The sequence below is a fragment of the Cervus elaphus genome, chromosome 18 (genome assembly GCF_910594005.1).
Source record: "Cervus elaphus chromosome 18, mCerEla1.1, whole genome shotgun sequence".
Lineage (NCBI taxonomy): Eukaryota > Metazoa > Chordata > Mammalia > Artiodactyla > Cervidae > Cervus > Cervus elaphus.
The window spans coordinates 17697337-17714840 of NC_057832.1; the positions used below are offsets into that span (position 1 = coordinate 17697337).

Here is a 17504-nt window from a genome sequence, read left to right on the forward strand (position 1 = left end):
GCTGGTTCTCCCAGTTGTAACTCTGTGTTCTGAGCCAACTGCTGAACTTGTCTAGGTCTGAGCTGCTTTATGGTGAAGTGGGTAAATCACAGCTATTCAGGCTATTAAATGAGATGATGCACAAGAAGCACTTGGCAAATGGCCCAAGTTCAATCATGTTTCGGTAAAGGTAAGCACATGGATGAGAGCTCCGACCCATATCCACATTCACAAAAGTGACATGAAGGTGGCATGAATCCAGCTACTCCCCGTCTGTCTCCCGAGAGAGTCGACGATCACCATCACTGAAGGCTTCTCTCCCTGTCTCCTGCCACAACTAAAAGCATCAGGGCAGAACACAGCATCCTTTCTTCCGTATGAACCTCTGGGCAGTCCTCAGGCTCACAGAGAACATGCTCCTAGCTCCTCCCTCTCAGCCCATCCTGACTTGTGTTTCTCCCCTGACATCACCATTTTCCACCTCTCAGATCCCAAGGCTGGTGACATGACAGCTCCTTCTCTCCTACTGCCTCAGACCAGCTGGCTGTAAAGCTCTATTATTCTTCTGCCAAACCTCCCCACCAATGCTTTCTTCCCCAACTGCCCTGTTCCCAGCTGACTCCAGTTCATCTTAATTAACTTCCAGATAAAGAACAAAAGTCGCCTTTTAATTGACCATTTCTGCTCCTGTTTCTTATTGCTTCCCTTTGTTCCCTAATTTTCCACCCCAGAATTTAAACCTCCCTTGGTTTAACCCCAAACACTGTCTCCAAGTGGATGCCCCCATTATTCACCCCGCACCTGTGTGACAGTCCAGCTCTTCTCAAATGTGATTTGAGTTACTCATCTCCAGGACTCTCCCACCACCAGAAGAGCTCACACAGTTGATTCACCTCCCATGAACACACCTGGTTTAATTACCTCCTTATCCAGGAAGCCACCCAGGCAATCCATCTAAAACAACCCACCTAAAACACTGGGCTGTCTCCTCCTAAGCCTTACCATGAGTAGCACTTATGGTATCTTATGTAATTCTTTATTTGGGTTGCACCTTATAACAGTTGTATCATACAGCATTTTGTTCACCAAATTACCACACTGTGTTGCATTTACATTTCTTTGTATGTGTGTCCATCTGACACCAGACTTGCTGACATAAGGGACCAGGCTCAAGTTGGGGTCCTGACACAGGCCCTCAACAAATGTGCAGGAATGAAAAGGAATCACGGTGTGAGTCTGACTCCAGGAAAAAATCTCCCATCAGTTCCGTTACACATCTTCACAAGACAAGCAGCAGTCCAATTGTTCTAAAGAAAATTCATGAGGAAATCAAGCACCACGGTGCTCCCTCTGCTGAAGTGACACTCTGGATGACATCGCTCATGAGCTGAATGCCCAGGACGAGGGATATTGCCAAGAAGCCCAGCGGGAGAGGAACACCTAGATCAGAAGCCCTGGAGCAACACTGAGTATGTTCACGCAAACAGGTGTCTTCAAAGCAAACAGGATAATGAACTACTTGCCTCTGCAAAGTGCACATACGCTGAGGAGAGCTCAGTCCTTTCTCTCAAAAGAACCACTTCGAGTGAAGAGAATGAATGCACCGTTTTTAGAAGTGGTGAAATGCTTCTAAACAAGCAAAATGCAGACCAATAGAATTTATGATTCAAAAGCTCCGTGCCATGGCAGAAGTCATTCTATGCGCCCATGTACAAAGTGCCTTCTCATTTGTGAAGATGATATAAACACACAGAATTATCAGATATTTCATTTTTAAATGAGCCAGTTTATCATCAGGTGATATAATCTTAGTCTAGGCTTTTACATATATGGTAATGTTTTGTAGAAGTAATAAATTGAAGTTGTCATGCTTAAGCATATGGTGTCACATAAGGTGATATGTTAATTTGCAGATGCCCAGAAAGTCACAGTTTGAGAAGTGAGACATCATTGTACCTCCTCTTGTCTCTTGGTGGAAAATTAATGGAGAAATCCTCCAGATTATTCTTTATATTTTGGGCTTACCTTGTAGCTCAGTTGGTAAAGAATCCACCTGCAATGCAGGAGACCTGGATTTGATCCCTGGGTTAGGAAGATCCCCTGGAGAAGGGAAAGGCTACCCACTCCAGTATTCTGGCCTGGAGAATTCCATGGACTGTATAGTCCATGGGGTCACAAAGAGCTGGACACGACTGAGCAACCACATTCTTTATATTTTAAGTAAAACAGCGATATAAATGACTGCTGGGCACATTCTTTGAGGTTTGTTCCATTTTCTTTTTCGGTTCCTAAAATTTGCATGTCAGACAACTCAAGGAAATGAAAATTCTCGTCATCTTAAGGAGTCTCTTTAAATCACGTAAAGTTTTATTTTGTGTATACATAAACAGCTCCATCTTCCCTCTCCACTGAAACTGGCCCAGCAGACTTCAAATCATAAACTCTGTGCTTCAGAAATGTGACTTATTTTTCCTTCCTGGGAGGACTGCTTTTCACCTTCGGACTTAACTCTCCTGCTTAAGCCAGTCCCAAGGGAGGGAAAGCAGAGGGGTGTGATGCACGGCTGTTACAGGTCCCTCCCTGGTGGGTCATGAATGTGCCCACAGCCTGCGGGTGATAAGGCAGCTGCCCAGACTCAGGATGTGCTCTATTACGACCGGCATCCCTCACTCCCTGGGACGAGGCACCAGTGTCCCAGAGGTCGGTGTCAGTCATCCCCCATTACCAGGCAGCCACCACCGCGTCCAGCTTTCCTTTACACAGACATACACATGTGCACACAACGTACGGACGTATATTCCATACTACACATCAGTCTTGACCAGAAGCCACAGATCACAGCCCGCCGAAACTGACAGCCACTCTCAACTCAGGGCACAGCCCTATCAGACCGTGAAGCTGCAGAGAACCACTGCGGCTACCTCCCTTGTCTTCCTCGTAACAGAAATCAACTCTGCTTCACTGGGGAAGCCCCTAGCTCAGGTCTGTATTTCTTAGCCTTTCAAGTAGCCAGAGTAACCAATAATATAAGTGCAAGTCGCCGGGTGGGACTTGGAAAAGCCTGCTTTAAGAGGGGACGGTGGCACGTGCCGCTTTTGCCTTTCCCTCCTTCTTCTTGATTCTTGTCTAGAACACGGATGTGACGGGTGGGTGGAGCCACAGCAGCTATTCTGGGGACCAAGCAAATTGTGAAGACTCAAGCCAAGTGACAAGTGCCAAAAACCAGTTGCTTCTGGGTTTTTACCACATATAAAAATGAATATGCCTAATAAATATTCCTCAATGTGTCTGATGTTCTGTTACTAATAGAGAAGTGTATCTCACAACGATACAAAAGAAAACGTGAAAGATCCAGAAGCAGAAGGAGAAAACCACTGGAGAAAGGTCTCAAGGTGAGATCATGTCAGTATCAAATGGATAAAAGAAATACACTTGATAAAGAAGTAATTTTCTTCCTCAAAAATAGGGACATAGGAAGAGAAGAATGTTGAATAAATATTTAGTGAGACCCCACTGAAGCATCTTTCAGACCTAGAAATCAGAACGCACACGTTAAGTGGGGGGTCAGAGTCTCAGTGACAATCAGAACATGCAGAAACACACCAAGAGGAAGGCCAACAGGGGCAAGCTGTCAGGACAGATGTGGCTGAAGACCCAGCAAGAGTCTGCAGCCATTCACATCTGTACAGCCCTAGGTTGCAGCCAGCGGGAAGGCAGCCTGGTGCAAGCTGACCATCCGGGGGCGCAGCAGTCAGACGGACCACAGGTGAGCCCCGACCTCACCCTGGCTCACTCTCTGCCCTTGTTAGATGGGGACGGTCCTGAGAACATGCCACGCAGGACAAAGCACAGGCCAAGAGCCTGGGCTCAAATCCAGCTCTTCCATCTACTAACCAGTGACCTACAGAGACTCCCAAACTTCCCAGTCGTATTTTCTGTACCTGTAAAAGCAGAGAGGCCATAAGGTCGGCTCCTGGGTTGGTCATCGTGGTCACGAGGAATGAGTTACCTGATATACATAAAACCCCTGAAGAAAGGAATAGCAACCCACTGCAGTATTCTTGCCTGGAGAATTCCATGGACAGAGGAGCCTGGTGAGCTACAGTTCGTGGGATCGCAGAGTCAAACACGACTGAGTGACTCACACACACACACACACACACACACACACACACGTGCACACACACTTAGGACCAGCGTCTGGAATGCACTCTACATGTGTCATCTCTTGGTATTACTACCTAGCAAGCTAGATGATCTACACACAGTACTTAGTCAGTACTTAGCAGGGATGAAAATGGGTGATCAATGGCCATCAGGTAACAAAGGCAATTTGGGACTTAGAAGGGCTGACCCAGAGGCTGGGGAAGTGAGAAAGGACAATGGGCGTGACTCCCTGGAAGGGCCCGGAAGCCGAGGAGTGCTGGTCTGGGACTGTGGGCTATTGTCATGCTCTATACATTTCAGAGAAGGTGACTTCTTTAGCCACGGGCTTCCCATGGAGCTCAGCTGGTCAAGAATCCTCCTGCAGTGTTGCAGGAGACCCCAGTTCAATTCCTGGGTTGGGAAGATCCCCTGGAGAAGGGAACAGCTACCCACTCCAGTATTCTGGCCTGGAGAATTCCTTGGACTGTATAGTCCATGGGGTTGCAAAAGCCAGACATGACTGAGCAACTTTCACTTTCAAAAGGAAAAGGCCAAAGGATGAGGGACATGTTCCCAAGTTTCCTGAGCCTGAAGGGGTCCTCCAGGGGCGCCAGGAACTCTCCTGCTCTGACTGGAAACAGAGGACAAAGGAAAGTGGTGTCCAAGCCCCACGGCCAGTGAGCACAGGCAGGACCACCCCGGAGGCCGGGGGAGGAGTGATGATGTCTGCAAGGTGGTCTGGCTGGGCACAGAGAGGCAGGGAGTGCAGACGAGACTGAGGAGGGATCTGAGAGGAGCTCAGAGACGGCAAGAGCCCTGCGGCTGGATGGGGACAGGGACACACTCCAGTCTGAAGCAGAGGCTGCAGGGCCCGGGTGTGGGGAGGCACAGGGATGGGGTAGAGATGGGGGCGGGGCCAGAGCGCCACCCTCCCAGAGAGACCACACCTCAGAAAGTCAGTTCACAGACCCTGTCTGTCCTCCTGGCCCACCAGTTCCCACTTTTTGCCAAATCCTCCTGTCTCCACAACAGGCAGGTTAAGGATGCAATGCTGGCTGAAGCCGGGACCAGCAGAGCCAGAGCCTGGGTAAGTCCCAGGAAGAGAAACCTAGCGATGATCAGACTTGAACTTGGTTCGTTCTTTGTTTGCGAACACAAAGAACATTTAAAAACAAATTAGAACGCCAGCTCTAAGGTTAAACACAATGTTTAGTTGTTTAGAAATATGACTTAAGGTACCTTAAAAAAGTTATAAAAAGAAGGCCTGGAACTTGAGACAAAATAGGATGTCCAATTATTAATAAAGGAGTGAATTTAGAGTCTGGCAACATGAGGTCTCCTGGGAATCAAAGCCTGAACATCTCAGGACCACGTGCGCATCTCTGAAGTGGCTCTGTTGGGTTCCCTGGGCCGAGGCGTCCAGGACTGGCTCTCCCTGCCCCCAGGTTCCATCCCTGAGACGGCGCGGATGCTGAGCCCAGGGCGATGCTGGCAGACAAAGGACCCAGGCAGTGTTCTGCAGGAGCGACAGGTGGGTCTGGCACAGACTGATCTCCTGGCAGGGAGGACGCAGCCCCTGCCAAAGGAGAGACAGGCAGTAGCTGCAGACAGACAAGGCACGGAAGTGCTGAGCCTCGGAGAGGCCAGAGGCCCCTCCCCACCCAGGAGGAAGGACGGCTCGGGCAGCTCAGTGGGGGCGCAGTCACGGCTGCAAGGTGTCCAAGCAAGCAGGAGACAACGAGGGAGGAACAGGAGGGGTGTTCAGAGGACGTGGGGGACCCCAACCTGCCATCTTCACAGTGCCCTCCAGGCCTGCTGGTACCCAGGTACCATTTCTCACATCCAAGCTGGACCAGACTGAGGCTGGAAGGAGAGGAAGATGTTCTTCTCACTAGATCCTGGAACTTCTGCAAAATGAGATCACCCAGGGCCCAGAGGATCAGCCTGTGGGAAGAATCATCCCCTAGTATTATGGAGCTGGCCCCTCACCAGGCCTGTTCCCAGCCCATCACGCTCACGGCCCCTCCTCTAGCTGACTCAGAGCCACACCTTGGAGGTCAGGGAAAGGGCAGGGCTACGGCCTGACCTGTCTTGAGGAATCTGAGTTCCAACCTCAGTTCTGCCCCCGTGTCCAGCCATCTCTGACTGCCTGAAGACACAGGGGAAAGTGCGGGTGAGATGGTGCTTCGGGACCAGAGCCGTTTCTGGGGACATGATGTGCTGTCATCCCCAGGCTGGAGGTGCTGCCGAACAAGACGCAGGATAGGCTCCACTGAAAGAGTGATCCACCCCAAAATGAAAAGAATGCACATCTGTGAAACCCAAGATAAGACCAGAAAACCTGTGGTTGTTCAGCCACATTTATTGTTCAGTTGCTCAGCTGCAGTTGGCTCTTTGCGACCCCACGGACTGCAGCACGCCAGGCTTCTCTGTCCTTCACTATCTCCCTGAGTTTGCTCAATCTCACGTCCATTGAGTCAGTGACACCATCCAACTATCTCATCCTGTCATCCCCTTCTCCTCCTGCCCTCAATCCTTCCCAGCATCAGGGTCTTTTTCCAGCAATATTTAAAAATCAGCTATTCCCAGGGCTGATTTCACTAAGGCAAATGATTCCCTTAAATTTCAACATTAAATCAAAGCATTCTTTGGCTGGTGTACATTCATCCCTCTTACATGTTCTCACATCCAGAATTTGTAGAGATGTGTTTCTTATGCAATCAAGAATCCAATGCCCTTTAAACAGTCTCCCCCTGGTACTTTTACATGTACTCAGAGACTTCTCTATGACCTCCAACCAGAGCGGTCTCCTCTCCTGGACCCGTGGTTGCTACCTCTCCTGAGATGCCCACCTACCAGGCCTATGGATGCCCCAGGCACCATGAGCTCCACTCCCCAGACTGATGGGCACCCAAAGGGAGAGACTCCATCGGGCCGACCTGGTGCCTCCCCACTGAGTTCGAGCTGCACACCTCCGCTCAGGAGCGGTGACAAACCCCTCAGTCCAATCATCCCGAGCCTGCTGGCCTCATGACTACTCGCATTTTGACGAATGCATTTAAAACAGGAGGGATGGAGGAGGTGGCAGGATGGGCGTGCAGCAGGATGCTGGGCTCTGATGCTCAAAAAGGACTTGGGGAGGGCTTGTCCTCTGGAGGAACGCTCTCTGATTGGGGGGCTCTTGGGGTCTGCCCCTTTGGGTCCAGGAAAGAAATTTAAATGAGCAAAGGTGGAGAAACCGACACAGTATTGTAAAGGAATTATCCTCCAATTAAAAGTAAATAAACTCTTTTAAAAAGAAAGGAATCAGACCTAACACCACACACAAAGATAAACTCAAAATGGATTAAACACATAAATGTAAGACCAGAAACTATAGAAATCTTAGAGGAAAACATAGGCAGAACACTCGATGACATAAATCAAAGCAAGATCCTCTAAGACCCACCTCCTAGAGTAATGGAAATAAAAACAAAAGTAAACAAGTGGGACCTGATTAAACTTAAAAGCTTTTGCACAGCAAAGGAAACTATAAGCAAGGTGAAGAGACAGCCCTCAGAATGGGAGAAAATAATAGCAAATGAAACAAGTGACAAAGGATTCATTTCCAGAATATACAAGCAGCTCATACAACTCAATACCAAGAAAAACAAACAATCCGATCAAACAGTGGGATAAAGACCTAAACAGACATTTCTCCTAAGAAGACATAGAGATGGCTAACACACACATGAAAAGATGCTCATCATCACTCATTATTAGAAAAATGCAAATCAAAACTACAATGAGATATCACCTCATACCGGTCAAAATGGCCATCATCAAAAAGTCTACAAACAATACATACTGGAGATGGTGTGGAGAAACGGGAACCCTCCTGCACTGTTGGTGGAAATGTAAATTGACATATCCACTGTGGAAGATGGTATGGAGGTTCCTTAAAAAACTAGGAATAAAACTACCACATGACCCAGCAATCCCACTCCTAGTTATACACCCTGAGGAAACCAAAATTGAAAAAGACACATGTATCCAATTGTTCATTGCAGCACTATTTACAACAGCTAGAACATGGAAGCAACCTAGATATCCATCGACAGATGAATGAATAAAGAAGTTGTGACACATTATACACAATGGAATATTACTCAGCCATAAAAAGGAATGCATTTGAGTCAGTTATAATGAGGTGGATTAACCCAAAGCCTATTATATATACAGAGTGAAGTAGGTCAGAAAGAGAAAGATAAATATCATATACTAATGCATATATACAGAATCTAGAACGATGGTACCAAAGAACTTATTTGCAGGGCAGCAATGGAGAAACAGACATAGAGAATAGACTTGTGGACATGGGGAGGGGGAGGAGAGGGTGAGATGTATGGAAAGAGTACCATGGAAACTTACATCACCACATGTAAAATAGATAGCCAATGGGAATTTGCTGTGAGGCTCAGGAAACTCAAACAGGGGCTCTGTGTCAGCCTAGAGGGGTGGGATGGGGGGGAGATGGGAGGGAAGTTCAAAAGGGCAGGGATATATGTATAACCTGTGGCTGATCCATGTTGAGGTTTGACAGAAAAGAACAAAATTCTGTAAAGCAATTATTCTTCAATAAAAAAATTAATTAAAAAAAAAAGAATCAGAGCAGCAAGAACGGTGTGTCCATGGAAACCACCCAAGAAGAGGCAGTGTCATCCAGGAAGCGAGGCAGAGGGAAGACCTGGACCCGGTCCCGCCCCCAGGCTCAGACACGACGTGATGGCTCTGAGGTTCTGGGGGGCACCGTCTTCCCCGAGCTGTCTCCCGAAGCCCGCACACCTGGAGGAGAGGAGCAGCACCACACGGGTGACCCCAGGTTGAGCAGCCCAGCATCCCGTTTTACGATGGACCCTGGATTCTTTTTCTCAATATCATGGAAACACATACACTCGGTTTGTCACAAGAAAACACCAACTTCACAAATCATTTTTGGAATCTGTTAAGTTCAAGGTTCCAGTCAATAACCCACAAACTATCTCTCCTAACAAAACTGTACTGCTCACACTTACTGGCGATCTGTTCTCAACCCTGTTACGCGTTGAAAGTGGAAGTGCTAGCTGCCCAGCTGTGTCTCGCTCTCTGTGACCCTGTGGACCGCAGCCCACCAGGCGGCTCTGGGCATGGAATTCTCCAGGCAAGGATACTGGAGTGGGCTGCCACTGCCTTCTCCAGGGGATCCTCCCAACACAGGGGGTGACCCCAGGTCTCCCGCAATGCAGACAGATTCTTTACCGTCTGAGCGACACATCACCTGTTATCAGACCTAAACCTCAGCGGCCGCTGAGAGCACAGACTGGAGCGGGAAGAGGACGCCCTCCCAGGGACTTCTCACTGCCATTCCCAGCGACGTCAGGAAACCTCTTGAAAGGCAAGTAGCCAAACTCGGACATACATCACCCAACAATCAGGCAAGGGCTGTAAAACTTCATGTGGGCATTCATAAAGGTGAGGGAGCGTGAAATATTATTTTCTTTTGATGATCCTTATTAAAGGTGAGCAGAGCACATTCTGAGAGCAGTTTCCAGCAGGCTATCTGATGAGGGATTGACCTGAAGTGAGAGTGAGCATGGCGGACAAGCGGTCCCCCAACTCTGAGCCACGGGAAAACAGCGGTCCACTTCCCACCTCAGCATCTCAATCCAAGCATTCATTGTTATTTCCTCCATAAAATAAAAATATTTCGACCTAATATATTACAAATTTAACAAATCTCCGCTAGGGGATTCCAACTTTAAAAGTACTGAATAAATGAAAAGAGATTTATCAAAATACATGGATAAATTACTCTAGGTCAAAAGGGACAGATTAAACAACACATTTAAAAGAAATGACAGGCAGACCTTAGAGACACTGCATGTTTGGTTTAGGCCACTACAATCCAGCAAATACCACAATTACAGGGGTTACATGATTTGGGGGGCTTCTCAGTGCATATAAAATTATGCTATACTGTAGTCTATTAAGTGTACAACAGCACTGTCTAAAAATGTACATGTGATGTGAAGTCGTTCAGTTGTATCTGACTCCTTGCGACCCCACGGACTGCAGCCTGCTAGGCTCCTTCATCCATGGGATTTTCCAAGCAAAAATACTGGAGTGGGTCACCATTTCCTTCTCCAGGGGAACTTCCCGACCCAGGGATCAAACATGAGTCTTCCGCACTGCAGGCAGGCTTTACTGTCTGAGCCACTAGGGAAGCCCAAAAATGTACATATCTTGAATTTTAAAAAAGATTGTTGCTAAAAAAAAAAAAATGCTATCATCTGAGCCTTCAGTGATTCATAATCTTTTTGCTAGTGGAGGGTCTGAAATACTGCAAGAATTACCAAAATGTGACACAGAGACAGAAAGTGAGCAAATGCTGTTGGGAAAATGGTACGAACTGACTTATTCGGTGCAGGGCGGCCACAAACCTTCAACTTGAAAAAAACACTGCATCTGTGAAGCGCAGTCGAGTAAAACACAATAAAATGTGGCATGCCTTATAAACGTTGAAAACAGCTTAGCAACACTGAATTTTTTTTAAGTTATGCAACACTGAATTTTTTTAAGTTATATGAATACCTAAAAACACTCATACAACTTGATTACAAAATCATTAATAGTCCAAAGAGTAAATGGAAAAAAAGACAACTAACCCAGGAAGAAATCTAAGGTACCAAAGCACAAAGTCTCTAGGTTATTAGCTGAACTAGGAAGCAACCACAAGGACCATCTTTCACCACCCTGAATCCACGGGGTCTTTCTCCAAGTGCAGCACAGGTTACTGACTCGCTCTGGGAGAGGGCTGTGTCAGGACAATCTTTCCATGTGGCTTTGTGCATCAGTGAGGATGTTTTTGGTCCCGCTTCATCTTGACTCTACAATGGTATTTCAAACCCTCCCAGGGTCACCACAAAGAGAGTGGGTGTCCTTGGGGGCAGAAGACCTCGTGGGGAAACGCCGAGCTCCGTGGGGCTGAGAGTGGGCGCCCCCTGGCGGTGGTGTTTCACACACGCCCTTCCCGTCTCAGCCCCCGTCTCCCCTCCCAGGCCGTCTGGGACCATGCCAACCCTCGGGCCCCTCCGGCTATAACCGGTCCCGCTACAAATTCACAGCAGACGTCTAAATGAAAGGACGGCACGCACCTGTTTTTGATGTGCTGTGGGGAACCCAGGCATCGGAAGCTGCCGTGGACCATGATGGCAAGCCTTGTGCACACAGCCTCGCACTCCTCCATGCTGCGGGAGACAGGACCAGGGGTGAGCCGCAGCCCCAGACTCAGGGCTCGAATCAACAGTGGGATGGGCGAGCAGAGAGACACACCATTACTGAAAATCAGCTGAATTTCCATACAGGAACCTCACAGAACTCAAAACAGCACACTGGAAATGGATAAGACTCCACTTACATGGCCAGCTGCACAATTAACCAAAATATTAGTAGTCTTTCCATATAGTAGGAAGAACAGTTACTGAATATATAGGAGAAAACCTTTTAGCAACAGCACAAAAATGCAAAATAGATCAGAAAGACCTTCATAAACGTGGAAATCTTATGAAAAGAAAGATTTACTGATGGAAAATTAAACTTTGAATCAGTGGGAAGAAATATCAGAAAGAGAGAAAAGAACAAATACAGTTTAAATGAGAAATTGTTTAAAAAATCATTATAATATAAATAATATAATGCAAGTATAAAACGTAACAAGTATAAAATAAATTTTGTATAAACTATAAACAAAAGTCATACTTTAATACAGTATATTATATATAACAAATAACACTGTAATTTGTAACTATAACTTATCTTGTAATATAATCTAATATTATGTTGATATGAAGTATGTTATGAAGATTTAAAATTTACAATTATATCATTATAAATATATAAAAGTATAATATAAATTTTAAGAAGAATTTAGTATAATACTGATCAAAAGTTTATCACTCCCCACAAGAAAAATTGAAAACAATTTTAAAAATATACTTTAAAATTATTTAGAGAGAGGTAGAAAAAGGTCAAATGAGAAGTAAAATAAGACTCATTCCAAAAAATATTAACATTTTCTTAAATAATTAAAAAGAGACAGTATGCTAAGGAATTACAAGGAAGATCTTTGTAACAAAATATGACAGTGCAGATGAGACATTAGTATTTTACATACAGACCAGAGAATGGAACACAATTCCAAGCATAAGAGCAATGGAATAAACTGTGAAGGAAAAGTTTTACGTACTTGACAATGAAAAGCTACGAATTTCTAGTAAGTATGTCAAAGTAACATTTAAAAAACTGCAACAAACACAAAGGGTGATATTTGAGGTACTTATAAAAAACTCATGTGTGTGTGCGCTAACTTGCTTCAGTTGTGTCTGACTCTTTGTGACCCCATGGACTGTAGCCCGCCAGGATCCTCTGTCCATGGGATCCTCCAGGCAAGAATATGGGAGTGGAATGCCAGACTCTCCTCCAGGGCATCTTCCTGATGGCAGGAAAGGAGTCACAGGAATCGAACCCGTGACTCATGTCTCCTGCATTTGCAGTCAAGTTCTTTACCATTAGTGCCACCTCAGAAGCCCAAAGAACTCACAAATTCTACTGTAAAAATAAACAAAAACTCAAGAGAGGAAAAAGGGTAAATAATATATAGACTTTTCAAAAAAATCATTCATGGGTAATAAACATACCAATAAATTACAAACTAAGCCATCAGATAAGTGATCTTAAAACTATTTTCTAACCTGACAGGCATTTGTCACATATACCTGTGTGTGTTACAGACAAAAATTCTTTTTCCCTCCATCTCCTGTGTGAATAAAAAAAAATAAATTCTCAGATCCAAAAAAATACCCCCAAAGTTAGACACTCTGTCAATAATTTTAAACAGGTCAGTGTACATATGACTGTTGGGAATAAAATATTGGCATACCTTGGTGAAAAACAATTTGCAAAAAATTCCTTTCCTAGGGACTCACCTTAGGAAACACAGAAAATATGAATGCATAGAACAACTTATCTATAACTGTAAAAAATCTAGAAACAGGTTCCACAGTAGAATAATACAGAAACATAAATGAGGGTACATCCATATGTGTGTCAGCCATTGAAATGAGGGTTTCCAAAGTCAGTTCATTGGATATGGAAAAGGTAATGACTTAGCAATGGTAAAATGACAATGCATGTTAGGAAAAGTGCACATATATGTTAAAAAAAAGTAAGAAAAAGCACAAAAAAATGTATGACTATCAAATACCTGAAAAGTGAATTAATGGTGGAATTTCTTTCCTTCTTTTACCATGTTGTATTATACAAATTCTAAAGAAAGTATGGTAGTCTTCCTGTTGGGGAATGAACATAAAACAGTGTGTTCGTTGGGTCAGTGTATATTCTTACCAAGATTATACCGGTCAGCCTTCCATGCAGCCAGAGGTGGACATGTGACCAAACAGGTCAGTGTGAAGGACAATTTCTGAGTCACACTGAAGTAGGCAAGCCACTTGCCCTGGGTTTTGATCTTTCCACTTCCCATAAGCTGGGATATGGACACAGCTACTGAGTCAACTCAACACTGAAGATGATGAGTGAGTGACTTGGTGGAAAGAATCTCAGTCCTTGGATGACCCTTGGCTCTGACAAAGCCCCCCAGTGTGAACTGTGAATGCAGGAGAGAAATATTTGTCTGGTCTGGGTCACTGTCACTGGGGGTCTTTGTTACAGTAGCTTAACATGAAGTCTCAGGGCTCTTCACATCCCAAGTATGCTTTATATATTTTTCTGTGCAGATGTTGTCTTTCTCTATGTTTCCTAATTAATTTCAGTTTAAAATAACCATATCATTTTTTAATATGAGTGCATAGTAGGTCTCTAATTAAAGTGATAGAATATCTAGTCACTTCTATATGACCTTCCTAAACACAGGACCCCAACAACAATTGATATTACTTCAGGCCACAGAACAATGACTCACAATTTCCAACTGCCTGAGTATCTGCCATCGAACAACTATGCTCTAGAAACTTGGGATTCTATAGAGTCTTGACCCAGAGGCAGAGATCTGAGATGCTGATGGTCTTCAGCATCAGGAACGATACATAAAGTCAAGGTTCTACACCATGAAAGGAGTCTCTGCCCATTTATTCAAAAATAACCACTATGCTGTTTATTTTTGGTGATGAAGCAGATGGGGACAGAACTGGGTCAGGTGACTCAGAGCTTTAAGTGTTTAGACAGTAAACCCCCTACAGACAAACCTTCAAGTCAAAAACTTTCAAAGACACAAAGGTGTCCACATGTCCAATCACGTAAGTTAGTTCCCGTGTCCGGCATGCACTGTCACACGCGTGCATCCTCCATGCACGATTGTGCTCCTGTGCACCATACAGTACGGGATATAGTGCGGCAGGGCAGTATGTTTATCTCAAGCCCCGGGTGTCCGGGGACAAGTGTGAACGCAGCGGCGGTGTAGCTGGTATTGCTGTACTTTTCAAGGCACTGTAAGATTGAAACTGCTTTATGTTTGTGAGTTTTATTTATTACTCGTGCAGTCACATAAACTTACATAGGATAGTACCAGAGACCTGACTGTGTTAGTTGGGCACCTAGGCTAACTTTTCGGACTTATAAACAAACTGAACTTACAAACGTGTTCTCAGAATGGAACGTCCTATGGTGAACTTCTCAGATCAGCGTCTGATGAGTGAGGAGGAAGCAGGCCTGGCCCTCCTGGGCTGATTTTAATTCCTCATAGACAGTAAATTAGGACGCAGCACTCCTACTTTTGTGTCCTACCCCTGCTCTCCACCATAGTCCCCTAGGATACGGACTTGGGGAGGGGGGAGATGGACTCCTAATCAAAAGGAAGCTCTAGTTCAGAGACTTCCTAGAATCCGGGGATCAACCCAAGGCTGCCTTGCTCTCCACTGTCAGTCACTTAGACCTTCGTGTTGTATGGCTACAGACAGATTTTTGGAAATAAGGATACATCATTAATGTGAGACCAAATGAACAGGAGGATATAAAAAAGAAATTACAGTGATATGTGGTCTGAGAGCTGTCTACATGAGAATTATAAAGACCTTTTAACGTGACACCTGAGTTCCCAGTCTTAGAGCTTAGGGGCCCTAAGTACTGGCAGAATGACAACAGAAATCAGAGTTCCCAGGACTGGCGCAGAAAGATGGTCACAGGAAGCAAGAATGTATTATGATAAAGTAAGGGATTTGCCAAATTTAACTCACCTCAATGTAACATTTTACTTTCTGAATAGAAACAGAAAAAAGACAAAAAAAAAAAAAATGGCATAGTCAGGACTTTCAGTTAATGGCCATACTGCCAAGGGCATTCATGTTCAAAACACAATTAAGAAACCGGACAAAGTGAACAAAAATGATACGTTTCAGAATTCTGGAAATTGACCAAAAGCATAGGACAATATGAGGAAGAGTTACAGCTGACAAACTGCTGAACCAGGGTAAGAAGGGGGGTGGGCTGTGGCATCCTGGCTCACAACAGGCAGCTCCTAGCAGGGGCCAGGCCACGAGCATCGGCAGCTTCCCTGCCCCGTGGAAGGATGCACGCCCTGTGCACGGCGGGGCAGAGCCCACACCTGTCAACACCGTCCGCACTGCAGACTCCACAAGCAGGAAGGGCCAGCAGCTCAGCATCTGGCCTGTGGCTGGGTCACTCGCGGAGCCCGTGAGGCTCCGTGTACAGCACTGGAGGGTGGAGAAGCCCAAGCCAGCCACACACGCCACGTGAGCCCAGAGGCCCCCCGCCCGCCATCCGCGTGCACCCTACACAGACCAGAGGGACCAGGAAAGACAAAAGCAAGCCGGCTAGAAAATGCCCTGAGCTGGGAAAGCCCCTCCTTGCCCACACTCGGATGACAGCAGAGACTGAATCCTTGTAGGCCTGCTGCTGCTGCTGCTAAGTCTCGTCAGTCGTGTCCGACTCTGTGCAACCCCATGGATGACAGCCCAGCAGCCTCCTCTGTCCCTGGGATTCTCCAGGCAAGAACACTGGAGTGGGTTGCCATTTCCTTCTCCAAAGTCCAACAAAGGCTCTAACTGGCAACTCGCCTGGACAAAAGCAGCGTGGCTCCAAAAACACCCAGGCTTCAAAAAATGAAAACAACGTTGAAAAAAAACAACTAGACAGAAGCATCAGGAGCTGCTCACTGCAGGAGAAAGAGTTTTCATAGATTCATCCTCCAGAAGCATGAACAAAGCCCAGGTGGAACACACAGAGATCTACATCCCGACACATCAAAGTCAAGGTGTTGAAAGGCACCGGGAAATCTTGAGAGAGTCAGACAAAGTGACTCAGAACATCCAGGGAGCATCGGCTTTGTTAGCGGCTGGCTTCTTATAAGAAGCAACGCAGGTGAACAGACAGCGAGGAGAGATGTTCATTACGAAAATGTGAGTTAAAACCACACATCACCAGGACGGTTACAAACAGGAAGACGAGCAGCGTTGATGGCAGCATGGGGATCCTGGAAAGTCCCGTCATTGTTCTTGGGATTAAAAAATGATTGACGCTTCGGAGAACAGCTCTGCAGCTTTCTAAAGTGCTGAACACAAGTTACCGTACAACCCAGAAAAAGACCGCTAAGAGAACTAGAAACGTGGGTCTAGACAAAGGCGTGTGTGCTGCTGTTGCCAGCACCCTGCACTGAACGGCTGAGCGTGGGGACCACCCAAAGGGCCTGGGTCGGGGAGTGGGCCGCACACGCGGTCCTGCTGCCCCATGGACACCGCTCACTGCTGGGTTCCGAGTGCTGACTCTCAGACAGAGTGACACACCAATGATCACAGGTCACATGACTCCACGTGGATGGAGATCCAGCAAGGGCACGTTGATGGAGACAGACAGACCGGAGTGGACGGGGGCTAAGTGAGAACGCTCCAAAGTGACGGAGACGCCCTGAACTGGGTCTGGATGACAAGGCACGGGGCTGCAGTGACGAAAGTCACACAGGAAGGTACACTTAAAGTGGAGAAGTCACATGGCACATAAACCATACCCCAAAGAAACTTTTTTAAATGGCAGTGGTGAGTCTGACAGTAAGGGCTTCCCTGCTGGCTCAGCAGTAAAGAATCCACCTGCCAATGCAAGAGATGCAGGAGACCAGGGTTCAATCCCTAGGATGGGAAGAGGCCCTGGGGGAGGAGGTGGCAACCCACTCCAGTATTCTTGCCTGGAGGATCCCATGGACAGAGGAGCCTGGTGGGCCCACGGGTCATAAAGAGTCGGCATGATTGGGCTACGGAGCCTCAGGTCTGACAGTAAAAACTTCAGGAAGGTTGGGCAGCAGGCAAGCATCACGAGTGCTGCTGTGCTGTTTGGTTGCT

At 46.3% G+C, this 17504-nt stretch overlaps 1 protein-coding gene across 2 annotated transcripts in view; it reads right to left on the minus strand.

Annotated features, from left to right (window-relative positions):
- The window catches only part of ABCA13 (ATP binding cassette subfamily A member 13), a 379106-nt gene that overhangs the window by 15693 nt on the left and 345909 nt on the right, over positions 1-17504 (minus strand). For both annotated transcript variants that reach the window (XM_043873351.1, XM_043873352.1), the window contains one exon: positions 11298-11390. In XM_043873351.1, coding sequence (XP_043729286.1) covers positions 11298-11390 — 93 coding nt within the window. The remainder of the gene's footprint in view (positions 1-11297; positions 11391-17504) is intronic.